The sequence below is a fragment of the Dama dama genome, chromosome 16 (genome assembly GCF_033118175.1).
Source record: "Dama dama isolate Ldn47 chromosome 16, ASM3311817v1, whole genome shotgun sequence".
Lineage (NCBI taxonomy): Eukaryota > Metazoa > Chordata > Mammalia > Artiodactyla > Cervidae > Dama > Dama dama.
Window position 1 is genome coordinate 852,195 of NC_083696.1, and position 12,933 is coordinate 865,127.

Genomic DNA, 12,933 nt, shown 5'->3' on the forward strand with positions numbered 1-12,933 from the left:
CCACTTAGGCCGACCCTGGTGACGATGCTCGCCACAGACGCGGGGCCAGGCGGGCTGGACCCGCCCGGAAGGGGCCGTGGGGGTGGCGCCGCGGGTACTGACTGGTCCCGTTGAGGTCCACCATCAGGCCATGCTGCACGTGCTCCTGGATCAGCTGCAGCGTCCGCTCGAAGATCTCCCCGGCCCGGGCCTGCTCCACCGTGTAGGGGTCCCGCGGATACCGGAACAGGGCCAGCAGGTCGTTCGGGGAGCGAGGGCGGCTGGCGGGCGGGTGGGGCGAGGAGGCAAGAGTGGGACAGACGACCGAGAACAAAAGTCACTCAAGAATCACCGCGGTTACCTGTTTCTACGGCTACATTTCTAGGGACACGAAGCACCGTACCTTACTTATTCCATGGAAGGCAACAAAGCAAAGGAACAAAACCAAAAGATGCTAAACATGAATAACTCATTACGTCAACTGAAAAAACACAGATAGTCTATTTTAATTCAAACACAGCAAAAACACTTGGGGGTTGCCAAGATGAGCAAACGCATGAATGGCTTAAGAAATACTTTGTTTTTGCCAACTCACTGAGTAACAAGCCCAAGGAATGAGTCAAAAGTTTTCTGAAATGTTCTATTCGTGAATCACAGCTCAGCTTCTGCTTGGAAAGGACACACCTTTCTGTTATCTTAGCCCCCAGAAAAGTTAACACAACGCTATTCATGATTCTCAAATTAAAACACTGCTTTAAGGACAGGAGACACGTAAGACTTGGTGCAGAACCGCACGCGCTCTGTAAACCCAGCCCACGCGCGGGTCACAGCTCTGACTGCTTCTGCACGTACCTGTCAAACAAGTGTGTCCGCGTGGAGTTGATGGCTCTGTCCACAGTCGCGATAGCTTCAACAATGGACGTGGCCACAAACGGGTCCCCGTTCCGACTGACATCAGGAACTAGGAGGCAGGAGGTCGTGCGTCACCAGCAAACACACACACGGGCCACAGAGCAAGGACAGACACCGCAATGCAGACGCTGCTCCAGAGCTGTTCCTACTTTTCCCTCTAAAACTTAAGCTTCTTTATCACAAATTCTACTAGAAGCTGTTTTCAAACTGCATGAAAGATGCTTTAAAATCTCGGGATTCCCCACAAAGGGTCAAAGAAGCTGCAACTGAAAACTCCGAAGTTCTCCTAGCAAAGTATCAGCTGACAGGGAGGCTGATTCAGGTCCACTGAGCAGCCGCCCTGCCCTGCTGGGCTTTATCCACCGGTGGAGGCTGCGACGCCTCCTGCCGAGGGCCAGACAAGCCGCCCGCTGCTGGACCGCAGCCCACTCGCCTCCCGAGGCTCTGCTGCCCCTCGTCCTAACCCTCACGGAAGGATCAGACATCCTACAGCCAGCCTGTGTGCAAGCACACTGTGCTCACACACACGACACACACGTGCACACACACACGGCTCCTGAACCTGCTTCCTCTGAAGTTACGGCTCCCTTTCCACTGTCCTCTCTTCACTCCTTTTCCACTTAGTAGCATTTCACTTTTCTAGCATTTAGTTTGCTAAATAAGTTTTGTTCCAACCAAGCTTTTATCTTTAAAAATGCCTCAGGACAGGTCACCCACAACATGCACTTTAACAAACTCAACAGTAAATTTCTCCGTCAAAATACACAAGCCTTCTAGAAAACCCAACATGGCTGAAAACGCCCTTGGTGAGATGCTGCCTTCACGTGGTTCCGGGCGCACCCCTTCTCTTGGTGCACCCCTCCTGGCACTGATCTCAAACAGAGCCTGAACTGGATTTTGTATTGTAGTACAGCTGATTAACAATGTGTGGGGAAAAAAAAAAGAAGGAAAAAAAAAAAAACAGTGTGTGGTAGCTGCAGGCGGACAAAACGGGATTCAGTCACATCCTCCTCCAAGCTCCCCTCCCATCCACGCTGCCACATAACATTGAGCAGACGCCTGAAAAACAGCATTCTCAATACAGTATTTTTTCATATTCTAAGAATTGGAATAGAAGTTTCAAGTCTCATTCAAATACTTTTAAATCACTAATCACTTTTAGCAGTAATACTAGAAGCCAAAATACACGGAGCTGTATCAAAGTTTCTGAGTGAATATAAATTAGAAATCTGCATTCTCTTCATACGAAGTCAAGAGTCGAATCAAAATGTCATAATTTTTTCAGCTAGGCAAAAACTCATGAATTTTCCAAAACAAATACTATATTAACATAATATACACATACACAAAAGCTTTTCTAGTATGCTTCATAAAGGCTTGAGAGAGAACGACGGCAGGGAAAAAAAAAAAAAACAGATGGAAAAATTGAAGAAGTGTAACCTAACTGAAGTGGGAGCACTGACCATGAAACAGGAAAAGGGAAACAAACTAGATAAAGTGAAAGACCAGTCCAGCTGCTCACCAGGATCACACCAAACCCTGGAGAAGAACAGCGATACTGGACATTTGTAGTTTCCAAAAAATTCCAAGATAATTCTGTTATGCATCTGGATTTTAAAAAGTGATTAATCTTGGGCTTCCCTTGTGACTCAGCCGGTAAAGAATCCACCTGCAATTCGGGAGACCTGGGATCGATCGGTGGGTTGGGAAGATCCCGTGGAGAAGGGAAAGGCTACCCACTCTAGTATTCTGTCCCGGAGAATCCCACGCACTGTATAGTCCATGGGGTCGCAAAGAGTCAGACACGACTGAGCGACTTTCACTTTCAGAAGTTTTTCTATTAAATGGTAGTTTCAGTGATATAGAATTCTATTATTTTCTGTGGACCAACTGTGATATAATTATTGTAATAAGCAAAAATAGAGTAGTAACAAATGTTTATCAGTTTTCACAATCAACAGACAAAAAACAAAAGATAATTATAATTGCAAGTCCTAAGGAAACATGATCAACCTAACAATATAAAAACTGCACACGGTTAGGGTTAAGTAGCGTGATGCGGAAGTGCGTCTGTGCGCACGTCCTCAGCCGCCCAGCTGGCCTGGTGCCTTTAATCCATTTACGGTTAAGGCAATTATCGGTACATGTGACAATTAGTGCATGACATGACCACATTCTTAATTGTTTGGGCTCTACTTTGTGTGGGTCTTTTTCCTTCTCTTCTGTTTCCTGCCTACAGAAATCCCTTTAGCATTTGTTGTGCAGCTGGTTTGCTACAGATGTATTCTCTTAACTTTCGCTTGTCTGGAAAGCTTTTGATTTCTCCATCAAGTGTGACTGAGAGTCTTTCTGGGTAGAGTATTCTTGGTTGCAGGTTCTTCTCTTTCATCACTTTAAATACATCATGCCATTCCCTCTGGCTTGTAGAGCTTCTGTTGAGAAATCCGCTGACAGCCTGATGGGAGTACCCCTGTCTGTTATCCGTCATTTTTCCCTTGCTGCTTTTCACATTTTATCTTTATCTTTGGTTTCTGTCAGTTTGACTACTGTGCGTCTCGGTGTATTCCTCCTTGGGTTGATCCTGCCTGGGACTCTGTGCCTCCTGGACTTGGTTGACTATTTCCTTTCCCACGTTAGGGAATTTTTTCAGCTATTTCTTCAAATATTTTCTCAGGTCCTTTCTCTCTCTCTTCTCCTTCTGGGACTCCTATAATGCAAATGTTGGTGCATTTACTGTCACAGAGGTCTCAGGCTGTCTTCATTTCTTTTCATTCCTTTTTCTGTGTTCTGTCCTGTGGCAGTGATTCCACCATTCTGTCCTCCAGGTCACTTACCTGTTCCTCCGCCTCAGTTAATCTGCTACTGATTCCTTCCAGAGCACTGTTCATCTCTGTTTGTTCTTTAATTCCTCTAGGTCTTTGGGAAACATTTTTTGCATCTTTTCCAGTATGTTTCTGAGATCCTGGATCATCTTCACTATCATTATTCTAAATTCTTTTTCTGGAAGGTTGCCTATCTACAATTCATTTGGTTGCTTTTCTGGGGTTTTATCTTATCCCTTCATCTGGGATGAAACCTTTCCATCATGGTTAACTTTCTGCGATGTGGTTTTGGTCCTAGCTGCTCCGGGACTGCGGTTCTTCTTGCTGCTTCCGTCTGCCCTCTGGTGGATGAGGCTACGAGGCGTGTGTAAGCTTCCTGATGGGAGGGACGGGTGCTGGGAAAAACTGGGTCTTCCTCAGTAAAAATGTAATCCAATTTACCCACTGATCCCGCCTTGTAAGCCGAGAGGCCTGGGGTCTACAGGTTCTATGGTAGGGTTAGTGGTGACCTCCATGGGGACTTCCGCCAAGGGGTCCCTTCCAGGACAGTTGCTGCCAGGACCCCCGTCCCTGTGGGGAGCCCCTGCTGACCCACGCCTCCACAGGAGATCCTCCAACACTGGCCGGCAGGCCTGGGTCAGTCGCCTGTGGGGTCCCTGCTCCTTTCGCCCGGATCCTGGCACATACAAGATTCTGTGTGTGCCCTCCAGGACTAGACTCTGTCTCCCCCAGTCCTGTAACCAAATCCTGCTGGCCTTCAGGGCCAGGCTCCCGGAGACACCCAGTCCCTCTGTCAGACCCCCAGGCCGGGAAGCCTGACGTGAGGCTCAGGGTCTTCCCAACAGCCGGAGAACTTCTCTGTATCATTGTTCTCCATGTTGTGGGTCGCCCACCTTGCAGGCATGAGATTTGATTCAATTGTGTTTGCATCCCTCCTACCATCTCGCTGTGACTTTTTCGTCTTTGGACACAGAGTATCTTTTCTGGGGGGTTCCAGTGTTCTCCTGTCAATGGCTGTTCAACAGCTAGTTGTGATTCTGGTGTCCTCACAGGAGATGAGCCCACATCCTTCTACACGTCCTTCTACTCTGCCATCTTGAACCAGAAGCCCCCCGAATTAGGCAATTTTTAGAACCTAATATTTTTATAGGTTTTATGTATCTAATGCCACATGTCAGACAAACGGACAGGACAATCTTACATAATTTTATCACCTAACATTTTGTTCCCTACAACAGCAACTTAAGTTGAATTTGTTTTTAAATCAGGAAATCCACTGATTTAATTTATAATCACTCCGGTCTAATATAATGGGAAAATAAGGTCATTTATCATTAAAAAAAAAAGAAAAAAAAAAGAGAGAGACGTGCAGATGTGCCCATAGGCTCAAGGAACCACCTGGGGCATCCATGTATAAAATGGTGTTTTTCCCATTTCTTTTATACTTGAAAAATAACGTTGCTTTACCATGAATTAGTTACACATGAAATATAAAAATAACCTTTCACCCACAATCTCCAAAATAACCACATTTTAGTGAATTTTCTTTACCCTTTTTTTTTAAGTTACATAAATGTGTTTTTGAATTACTTTTCTATGACTATTGCTTGGGAAAAAATAAATTCCACTTGCCAAGTGCAGGTCTGGGTGGAGCTGTAAGACCTACGAAAAGCCACAGGCCTGCATTTTACCCTGTTTGCTCGGAACCAAGGGGCACATCCGAGGTTTGCAGCTCTGGGATGGTGGAGGAGCACTCCCAGTCGGCACAGAGTGGGCCTGCCAGGCCCTGGGGCAGGACCAGACCCAGGGAAGGGGACGGTCCCTGCCCTCACGGGGGTTTCAGATGGAGAGTGAGCACGCCCCAGGGCCGCACGAGGCCACACACGCTCAGGACAGACAGAAAACAGAACGAAGGGCCCCGACTCCTTCAGAGCAGGAGCTGCGTCTGCGCTTCTGCCAAACGGTGGCTGCAAATTACATGGTGCAGAACGCCGGAGGGTGTGGGCGACCACGAAACCAGCTACAAAACCCAGCGCGAGGAGGCCCTCCAAGCGTGCAGGCGACCACAAAACCAACTACAAAACCCAGCGCGAGGAGGCCCTCCAAGCCTGCAGCCACAGCGTTCTCAGAGCCTGGCGGGGGGGGTGGGGGGCGCAGCTGTGCCTCTGGGCCGTGCCGACCTTTTTGCAAAGTGGACGTGCCCTGTCCTCTAACGGACTCCGACCTCGCGGGGCGTCCACTCAGCGGCCTCACCGTTCACACTGAGCACCATGCTGACCGACGCCTGCCCGATCGTGTTCCGCGCCACACACTCATAGCGGCCAGCGTCTGCGGTCCCAACGTCACGGATGGTGAGGAACCCCTCGGGGCTGATGTGAAATTTCCCGCTTTCCGTCACCTGAACCCCATCCTGGAGCAAAATAAGTGGAGAGGACGCGGGAATCAGACCAAGGACCCGAGGGGTCTCTCTTGGGGGCGGGGCACCACGTGGTGGGGCCTCGCGAATGGAGCCCTCCTGACGGCTGTTCTCAGACCCACCAGACACTGGGACGATGCTGCCCACTGCAGATTCAAGGGCGGGAACCCCTCCTACCTGCTGCAAAAGACCCAGAAAGCTTAAGACACAAACCTCGCTCTGTGGGACTTTGCAGGATCCCAGGGCACAAAAGGTGACCTTCGTGGGACGTGTGCTGGGCTGGGGGTGCAGAGCGAGGCACCGAGCGTGTGGGAGCAGCAAGGGCAGGTGTGTCACCAAGGAAGGCAGGTGACCTCCCAGGACGAGGAGGAAGCGAGGGAGGCGGAGGCGTCAAGGCCCCGAGGACCCCACCTCCCTCCCAGGGAACCACTTCACGACCTCCAGGAACGTGTCTTGTATTAAACAACTTGTTTATAGTTAAACGCAGACTAGCATTTCTGTACTGGGCTCAGTAAGAACAACACAGAGAAACGGGACACCGGAAAATCTCTCAGTGATTGTAGGACCAAGGACCTAACAAGAGGGACGCTTTCGCTTCTGTCACCAAGAAGGACATGTACGGGCGAATGTCCCGAGTCTGTCTAGTTCAGGTTGGCTCTCTCCCCGTGACGGCAGGCCTGGACGCCTCAGCCCTTACCTTGTTCCAGGTGACCGCGGGCTCCGGCTCGCCCTGGGGACGGCAGGGCAGCTGCACGTTGCTGCCCACCTCCACCGTCATGTCCCTGGGGACGCTGGTGAACACTGGGGTAACTGCAAGGCAAGAACAGGGGCTGACACGCGCAGAACCCAGGCAGCTCAAGGTCTGCAGCCGAGGCCCCGCCACCGGTCAGGGCAGGTCCGGGGCACCGAGTGCCCTCGCTGGGGCCAGGCCGCGCACGACCTCGTTTCCTGCCGAGGAGCCAGACAGGACCTCTGGGCTGCCAGCCTCCCCGTGAGCAGCAGCCTCAGGGCAGCGGCCTGCCTGTCCACGTGGCTCCTGCCCTGCATGTGAGTCCAAGGCCTCAACCCCCAGGAGCCGGTGATGAGGCAGCAGGCAGGGCACCAGCTGACGGCCCGACTCATGGGCCATCCACCGGCCTGCCTGCTCAGGACTGGAAGGGAACCCAGGGCCCGTCAGCCGGATCAGACCAGGCCCCCAAGCCCTGTCGACGCTCTGTGGGCAGAGCCTCCAGCCCCCTCCCCCAGGCCAGGCCACCCACGACACAGGGCACAAATTAGCAGTGGAAGCACAGCCCACTGAACTGTAGGAGCCCGCCATGCCCGCGCCCCCCAGGATCAGGGTCCCCACGGCTGACATGGACGATTCTGGCTATGACTAAGGTCTCAGGATGCGCGTCCAGGGCTGGTCCCCTGGGGGAGGGTGGGGACCAGCGCCTACCTCGGGGCTGGACAGTCAGGTGCGCGGCGACACTCTGGGAGCCGATGATGTTCACGGCCTGGCACTCGTACTGGCCCTGGTCATGCAGGGCGACAGCCAAGATCCTCAGCGTCCCTGACGACAGGACCAGGTGGCGCCTGTCCACCGACAGCTGGCTCCCTGCGAGATGGGGACGTGCTCTCAGCGACACGGACGCGGGGGCAGGAGCCTGGCCTTCCTCGGGGCGGCAGACGGAGCCTCGGGGCCAGGCAGAGGCCTGACTGAGGGACGGAAGGATCGAGCAGCTTGCTATCCCCGGGTCCAGCCTGGAGCCACCGGCCCCAAGGCCTGCCGCCCTGGTCCTCGGTGAGGACAGGTCCACCCGGAGACGCCACGACTTTGGGTCATGTTCTGATTCCGCTGTTGTGGCCTGCCCAGGGCACTGTGCCCCAGGGAGCAAGGGGAGGCAGCACGGGTCGCTGCCCTGGCGGCCACTCACCTCCCTTCGTCCAGGCGATGACGGGCTGCGGGTAGCCCTTTGCCTCGCAGTGGAACTCAACGGTCTGGCCCTCGATGACAGCTCTGTCCTGGGGCATCACGGTGAACTGAGGAAGCGCTTACGGAAGGAAAGACACAGAAACGAGGCATTCAGGGGACAGCTCTGGGTGCCAAGTCAGTCTCCTTCCCGGAGTGAGCCCTCCCCCTGACCCAGGGCCCATTAGGACCCCTCTGCTGGTGCAGCATCCCAGGGAGGGAGGAAGAGGCCAGAGAGTGAAAGGATGCAGAGCAGGAAGAAGACCACGCCTCGGGTGCTTCTCAGCATCACACGCTCACGTGTGCGGAGACTATCAATCTAACAGCACAGAACTCCCTAACGACCAGCCTTGCTTCCTGCAAAGGGCCCAGGTTCATCTCCTCAGCCTAAACCGAATATATTTGCAAAAGGGTAAAATGTTATCCAGTGCAACTGTGTGCGGTAACAGGAGTCATGCTATTATTACTGGGTGAAAAAGACAAAAGTAAATTACAGAATAAATATATCCAATATAATTCCATTTTTATAAAAGCAACAAACCAACTTCCCAGGTGGCGCTAGTGGTAAAGAAACCGCCTGCCGATGCAGGAGACGCAGGAGACAGGGGCTCAATCCCTGGGTCAGGAAGATCCCCCGGAGGGGGTGTGGCAACCCCCTCCAGGATTCTGGCCTGGAGAATCCCATGGACAGAGGACCTGGCAGGCTAGAGTCCATGGGGTCACAGAGAGTCAGGCACAACTGAAGTCATACACAACAGCCACAACCAAAACCAAACAACACGACTGCACAGTCATACGTGCAAAGAGCGAGCCAGAGGACAGAGTAAAAGGCACCAACTTTAGTGACTCTGCTTCCGCCGGAGGCTGGAAAAGCTGATGCGGAGACAGGAGGGAAAACTCTTTTTCTGCATTCACACTTCTGTGCCGTCCTAGCACTTGTCAACCAAAGTCCCACTTTGCAATTAAACTTGAAAACTACTCATAAACTCATTCTAGCCAGTTAAGGACTTTGAAAATACACAACGTTAAGTCTTAGAACTACATATACTCTCAGACTCAGAGTTCAAAAATCAACCCTAAGGAAATTCCAAGATGTGTGCCAAACTTCTAGACAGCAGTGAATTGGCACGCACACCCACATTCACATGGAGAACACAGCAGAGAAATAGAGCCCTGACCGCCTGATGCCTGCGGGCGGAAAATAAACGTATCTCCAGTCCCACGGAAGGTCCTCGGGGACGGGAGAAGACGCACAGGCTCTGGGACGGGGGGATCCGGCGGAGCTCCAGGGCCGCTCTAGGGCAGGCCAGGGGGACCAGGGAACCGGGGCTCCACGCGGACGGGCCTCACCTTGGACGATGATGAAGGCCGTGGCATGTATGCTGTCCACAGTGTTGGAAGCGAAGCAGGTGTACTCCCCACTGTCCTCCTGCTCCACGTTCTGGATGTAGAGGCCGCCGGACGGGGTGATGCTCACCCGGGGGTCCGTGGGCACGGGGCTGCGGTCGCCCCTGGTCCAGGTGATCTGCGGCGGGGGGTGGCCAGTGGCGCTGCACTCCAAGGTCACACTCTCCCCCACCAGCACCTCTGTGTTCTGGGGCTGGATCACAAATGCCGGGCGAGCTGCCGCGGGAGACAGATTCGGAATCAACATCCTCCAGCCTAGCAGACGGTTCTGCTTGGGTTTTCTACTCGTTCTGCCTATTGACGTCTAAAATAAGTAGAACCAATTCAATCTGACTGCACGCTTTGTCTCCTTTCCTTTTTAAAGTAACATGCAGATCATAAAGATGGTGCACGGCCTTAGGTTAAGCCAGCATCAGCAGTGCTGACCAGTTAGAACCAGTTCCTTTTTCAAACATGGACTGAATTCTGGCCCAGTCTCATTTCTGATGATTCTAAAAGCACTGTCAGTCTTGTTAGCAGGTAAACCTTAATAGTAGTTCTTACTGGTTATAAAACACTGCTTTCAAAGGGTATTTAGAACATACAGAAATAACAAATTTCCCTCACAAGAAGGAAAATACAAATGAATAGTATGATAATAGTTTCTGACTCTAAATCCAGAAAAAAAAAATCCACATATTTATTATTGAGCTCTTGAGATGAGCATGTACACAAACAAAACTTGTTTCTAACACGTCAGGAGCACAGACCACCCTGGTCCACCAGCACAGAAATGCAGCCACGTAGATCAAAACTGGACATTCACTCACCCTTCCGCTCAGAAATTACTCTGCTAGGACTTTACCCCATAGATATTTTAATAGGCTTATAGAACAGTACACGTTTTTAAAAAAGGACTTATTACTGTGCTGTTTCTTAGGGCTGACATCCTTATCCGCAATTTTCCAACCCAAAAAGCTCCAAAAATAAGTAATCTTTTTGTAACTTCTTTGTTTACAAACCTTGATCCATTTAGCACAAAGCTACTTACAGTCCTCATCTATTCCACTTACCGAACCCTCTTAGGACTGAATAGGACTTTATATATTGATAATGATGTTATCTGAGATTCTGTGACAGTTTAAAGCAGAGCAAAATGGTGGGGAACGTACAGGTGATAAAAACTAATTAAAAGAAAACTAGCTGCCTCTGTATAAAATCAAATCAATCTCAAGGCAAAAAATATTTGATAGAGGCGAAAGTGTTAATAATCAAAGTTTAATTCATGAGGAAGATAAAAACTGCGGACTAATATGCCCCTAATAACAGAGCTTCAAAATAGATAAAGTACATTTACCCCTTTGTGACTCATGGAAACTTACAAATGGGTCCACCATCATCATCTATATCATAGGATTGACAGACGTCCATAAAAGGGCTCAGTGCATATATTTTGGGCTTTTTACGCCATAAATCTTTCAGTGTGATTATGTTCCAAAAAGACTTAATCAACAGACACTGAAATCTGAACTTAATTTCATTATCATGTATTCTAAAATGCTATTCTTAAGTTCCTCAATCGCATAAAAAAGGTAAAACACATTCTTAGTGTAAACATCTTCTAAAACCAGGCAGTGGTCCAGGCTGGGCAAACCCCGGTCCAAGCTGACTGGCTGCCCCCTGGATCTGCAGTGACCTTCCCATCACTGCAGTGACATTCCCATCCCCCTGTAGGAGACCCTTCACGTGCATTTCTGGGAGCAAGGCCAACAAGCTCAGACTGGTGTACTAAGGAAGGCTCTCGTCCCTGAGAAACAAACGAAAATTCAGATCAAAAGAGGTTAGATTTGGAACTCTCGGGCCAGAGGGAGACTCTACTGTTCCCATCGAGGGATCACCCGCCCCGTTATCACAGCCGCTGCGCTAAGGACTCGCACTGTTCACGTCCTGCTACTCCCCCTGTCCTGACGTGTCCCTCCAGCACGGCGCCACCGCGACCAACATCACACGGGCTTCCCTGGTCCTTACAAACCAAGCACAAGCTCCTCTGTGGCCAGCAGCCCTGCTGTCTTCTCTGGCAGACTCACAGCCGTGTGGCTCTGCAGAGATCCCGGACGCCTGGTTCCACATGGGGAACCTGGGATTAAAGGGGTTTGACTTGGCTGCAGTTATCTGCCCTGCGCATTCCTCTGAACTGGTGTTTGAGAGCTGGGGATTCTCATTCATCAGTAAATCTGGACTATGTCTCTGCCAGGATATACTGAGGCGTACAAAGTTCTCATAGTAAGACTCTAAACAAAGAACCACAGAAATCATTCATCCTGCCGCCGAGGGTGTTGCAAGGCCCTGAATCACACAGCACGAGAGAAACACAGACTCAGGACCACTCACACGAGGACGACCGGAACCGTGGCAGCACCGCGACCAGCGGTGCTGTGTCCAGCGGCCCTGGGGCCAGGGTCACCCTCAGGCTCTTCTCTAAGGGCCAGCTCCTCTCTGGCCAAAGTCCCAAGGGTCAACACTTGGACAAGAGTGGGGTTTGTAACCTGGTGTGACCCAGGCCAATCCAAGGACGTAGCTGTGCTTCCTTTGGCTCCAACTATCTTTTCAGATCAGGTACCAATACTTTAGACATGTGAATTTTGCATCAAAATTCAGATTTTGGGTTTCTTTTAAAGTCGCCAAGGCCTGTAGCACAAGAGCAAGCCCACTGCCAGGGGGCAGCCAGTGAGATGCCCTCGGGACCACCGCCAGCAGAGGTACTGGGCAGGGGCATTTGTCTCCCCAGGTGTCCACAGCCCTCTGGAAAGTGACCCCAGCAGCAGCTACCCACTGCCACTCTGAGCGACCACCTGGATGAAGGGTTGGCAGTGGACCAGAGCAATGGTCGGGGGTCACGCGTGACCCTGAGCCAACCCTGCTGCTGGTGCTTCAGCCGGGACACTGGTGTCTGTCTCTCACCACCAGGGGCAAAGAGAGAAGGGAGCGACGGGGAGGAAGGGGATTCGGGAAGGGCTGAGTGTCCGAGGAGCTCTGTGCCTACCTGGAGACCGGAAGTACCTGAGGGTCACCTCCTGTGTCTTCACCTCCCCGGCCACGTTCTTCGCCATGCACTGGTAGATGCCCTGGTCCGTCTCTCGCGTGTTCTGGATCATGAGGGTCCCGTCATCCAGCAAGTTCAAGCGGGAATCCGTCTTCATGCTCAGCTCATTGCTATAATGACAGACCCGGCTGGCTCAGGCCCCCAAAGCACAGGAAACACCCAGTCCTCCCCGGGCGTCTGGTCCCAGCCCAGGGACCCTGGCCTCGAGGCACGGACAACCCGAGGTGCCAGAGAAACGTCTCCTCCTCTTTGTGTTCCCTCCAGGGAGGAGCAGGAAGGGTCAGGTGGGAGGAGGAGGAAAGGTCAGGGTGGGCAGGCAACCTGAAGCTCCTGGGGTACCGGGATGGCTGGGACCTGGCGCCCA

At 51.7% G+C, this 12,933-nt stretch overlaps 1 protein-coding gene across 3 annotated transcripts in view; it reads right to left on the reverse strand.

Annotated features, from left to right (window-relative positions):
* The window catches only part of PXDN (peroxidasin), a 66,839-nt gene that overhangs the window by 12,806 nt on the left and 41,100 nt on the right, over positions 1 to 12,933 (reverse strand). For all 3 annotated transcript variants that reach the window (XR_009696342.1, XM_061163249.1, XM_061163248.1), the window contains 8 exons: positions 12,510 to 12,679; positions 9,431 to 9,703; positions 8,046 to 8,162; positions 7,568 to 7,726; positions 6,827 to 6,939; positions 5,967 to 6,123; positions 832 to 940; positions 103 to 260 (listed from right to left, as the gene is read on the reverse strand). Coding sequence is in view for 2 of the 3 variants with exons in the window: in XM_061163249.1 (XP_061019232.1) it covers positions 103 to 260; positions 832 to 940; positions 5,967 to 6,123; positions 6,827 to 6,939; positions 7,568 to 7,726; positions 8,046 to 8,162; positions 9,431 to 9,703; positions 12,510 to 12,679 (1,256 nt within the window). In the remaining variant the exon portion in view is untranslated. The remainder of the gene's footprint in view (positions 1 to 102; positions 261 to 831; positions 941 to 5,966; positions 6,124 to 6,826; positions 6,940 to 7,567; positions 7,727 to 8,045; positions 8,163 to 9,430; positions 9,704 to 12,509; positions 12,680 to 12,933) is intronic.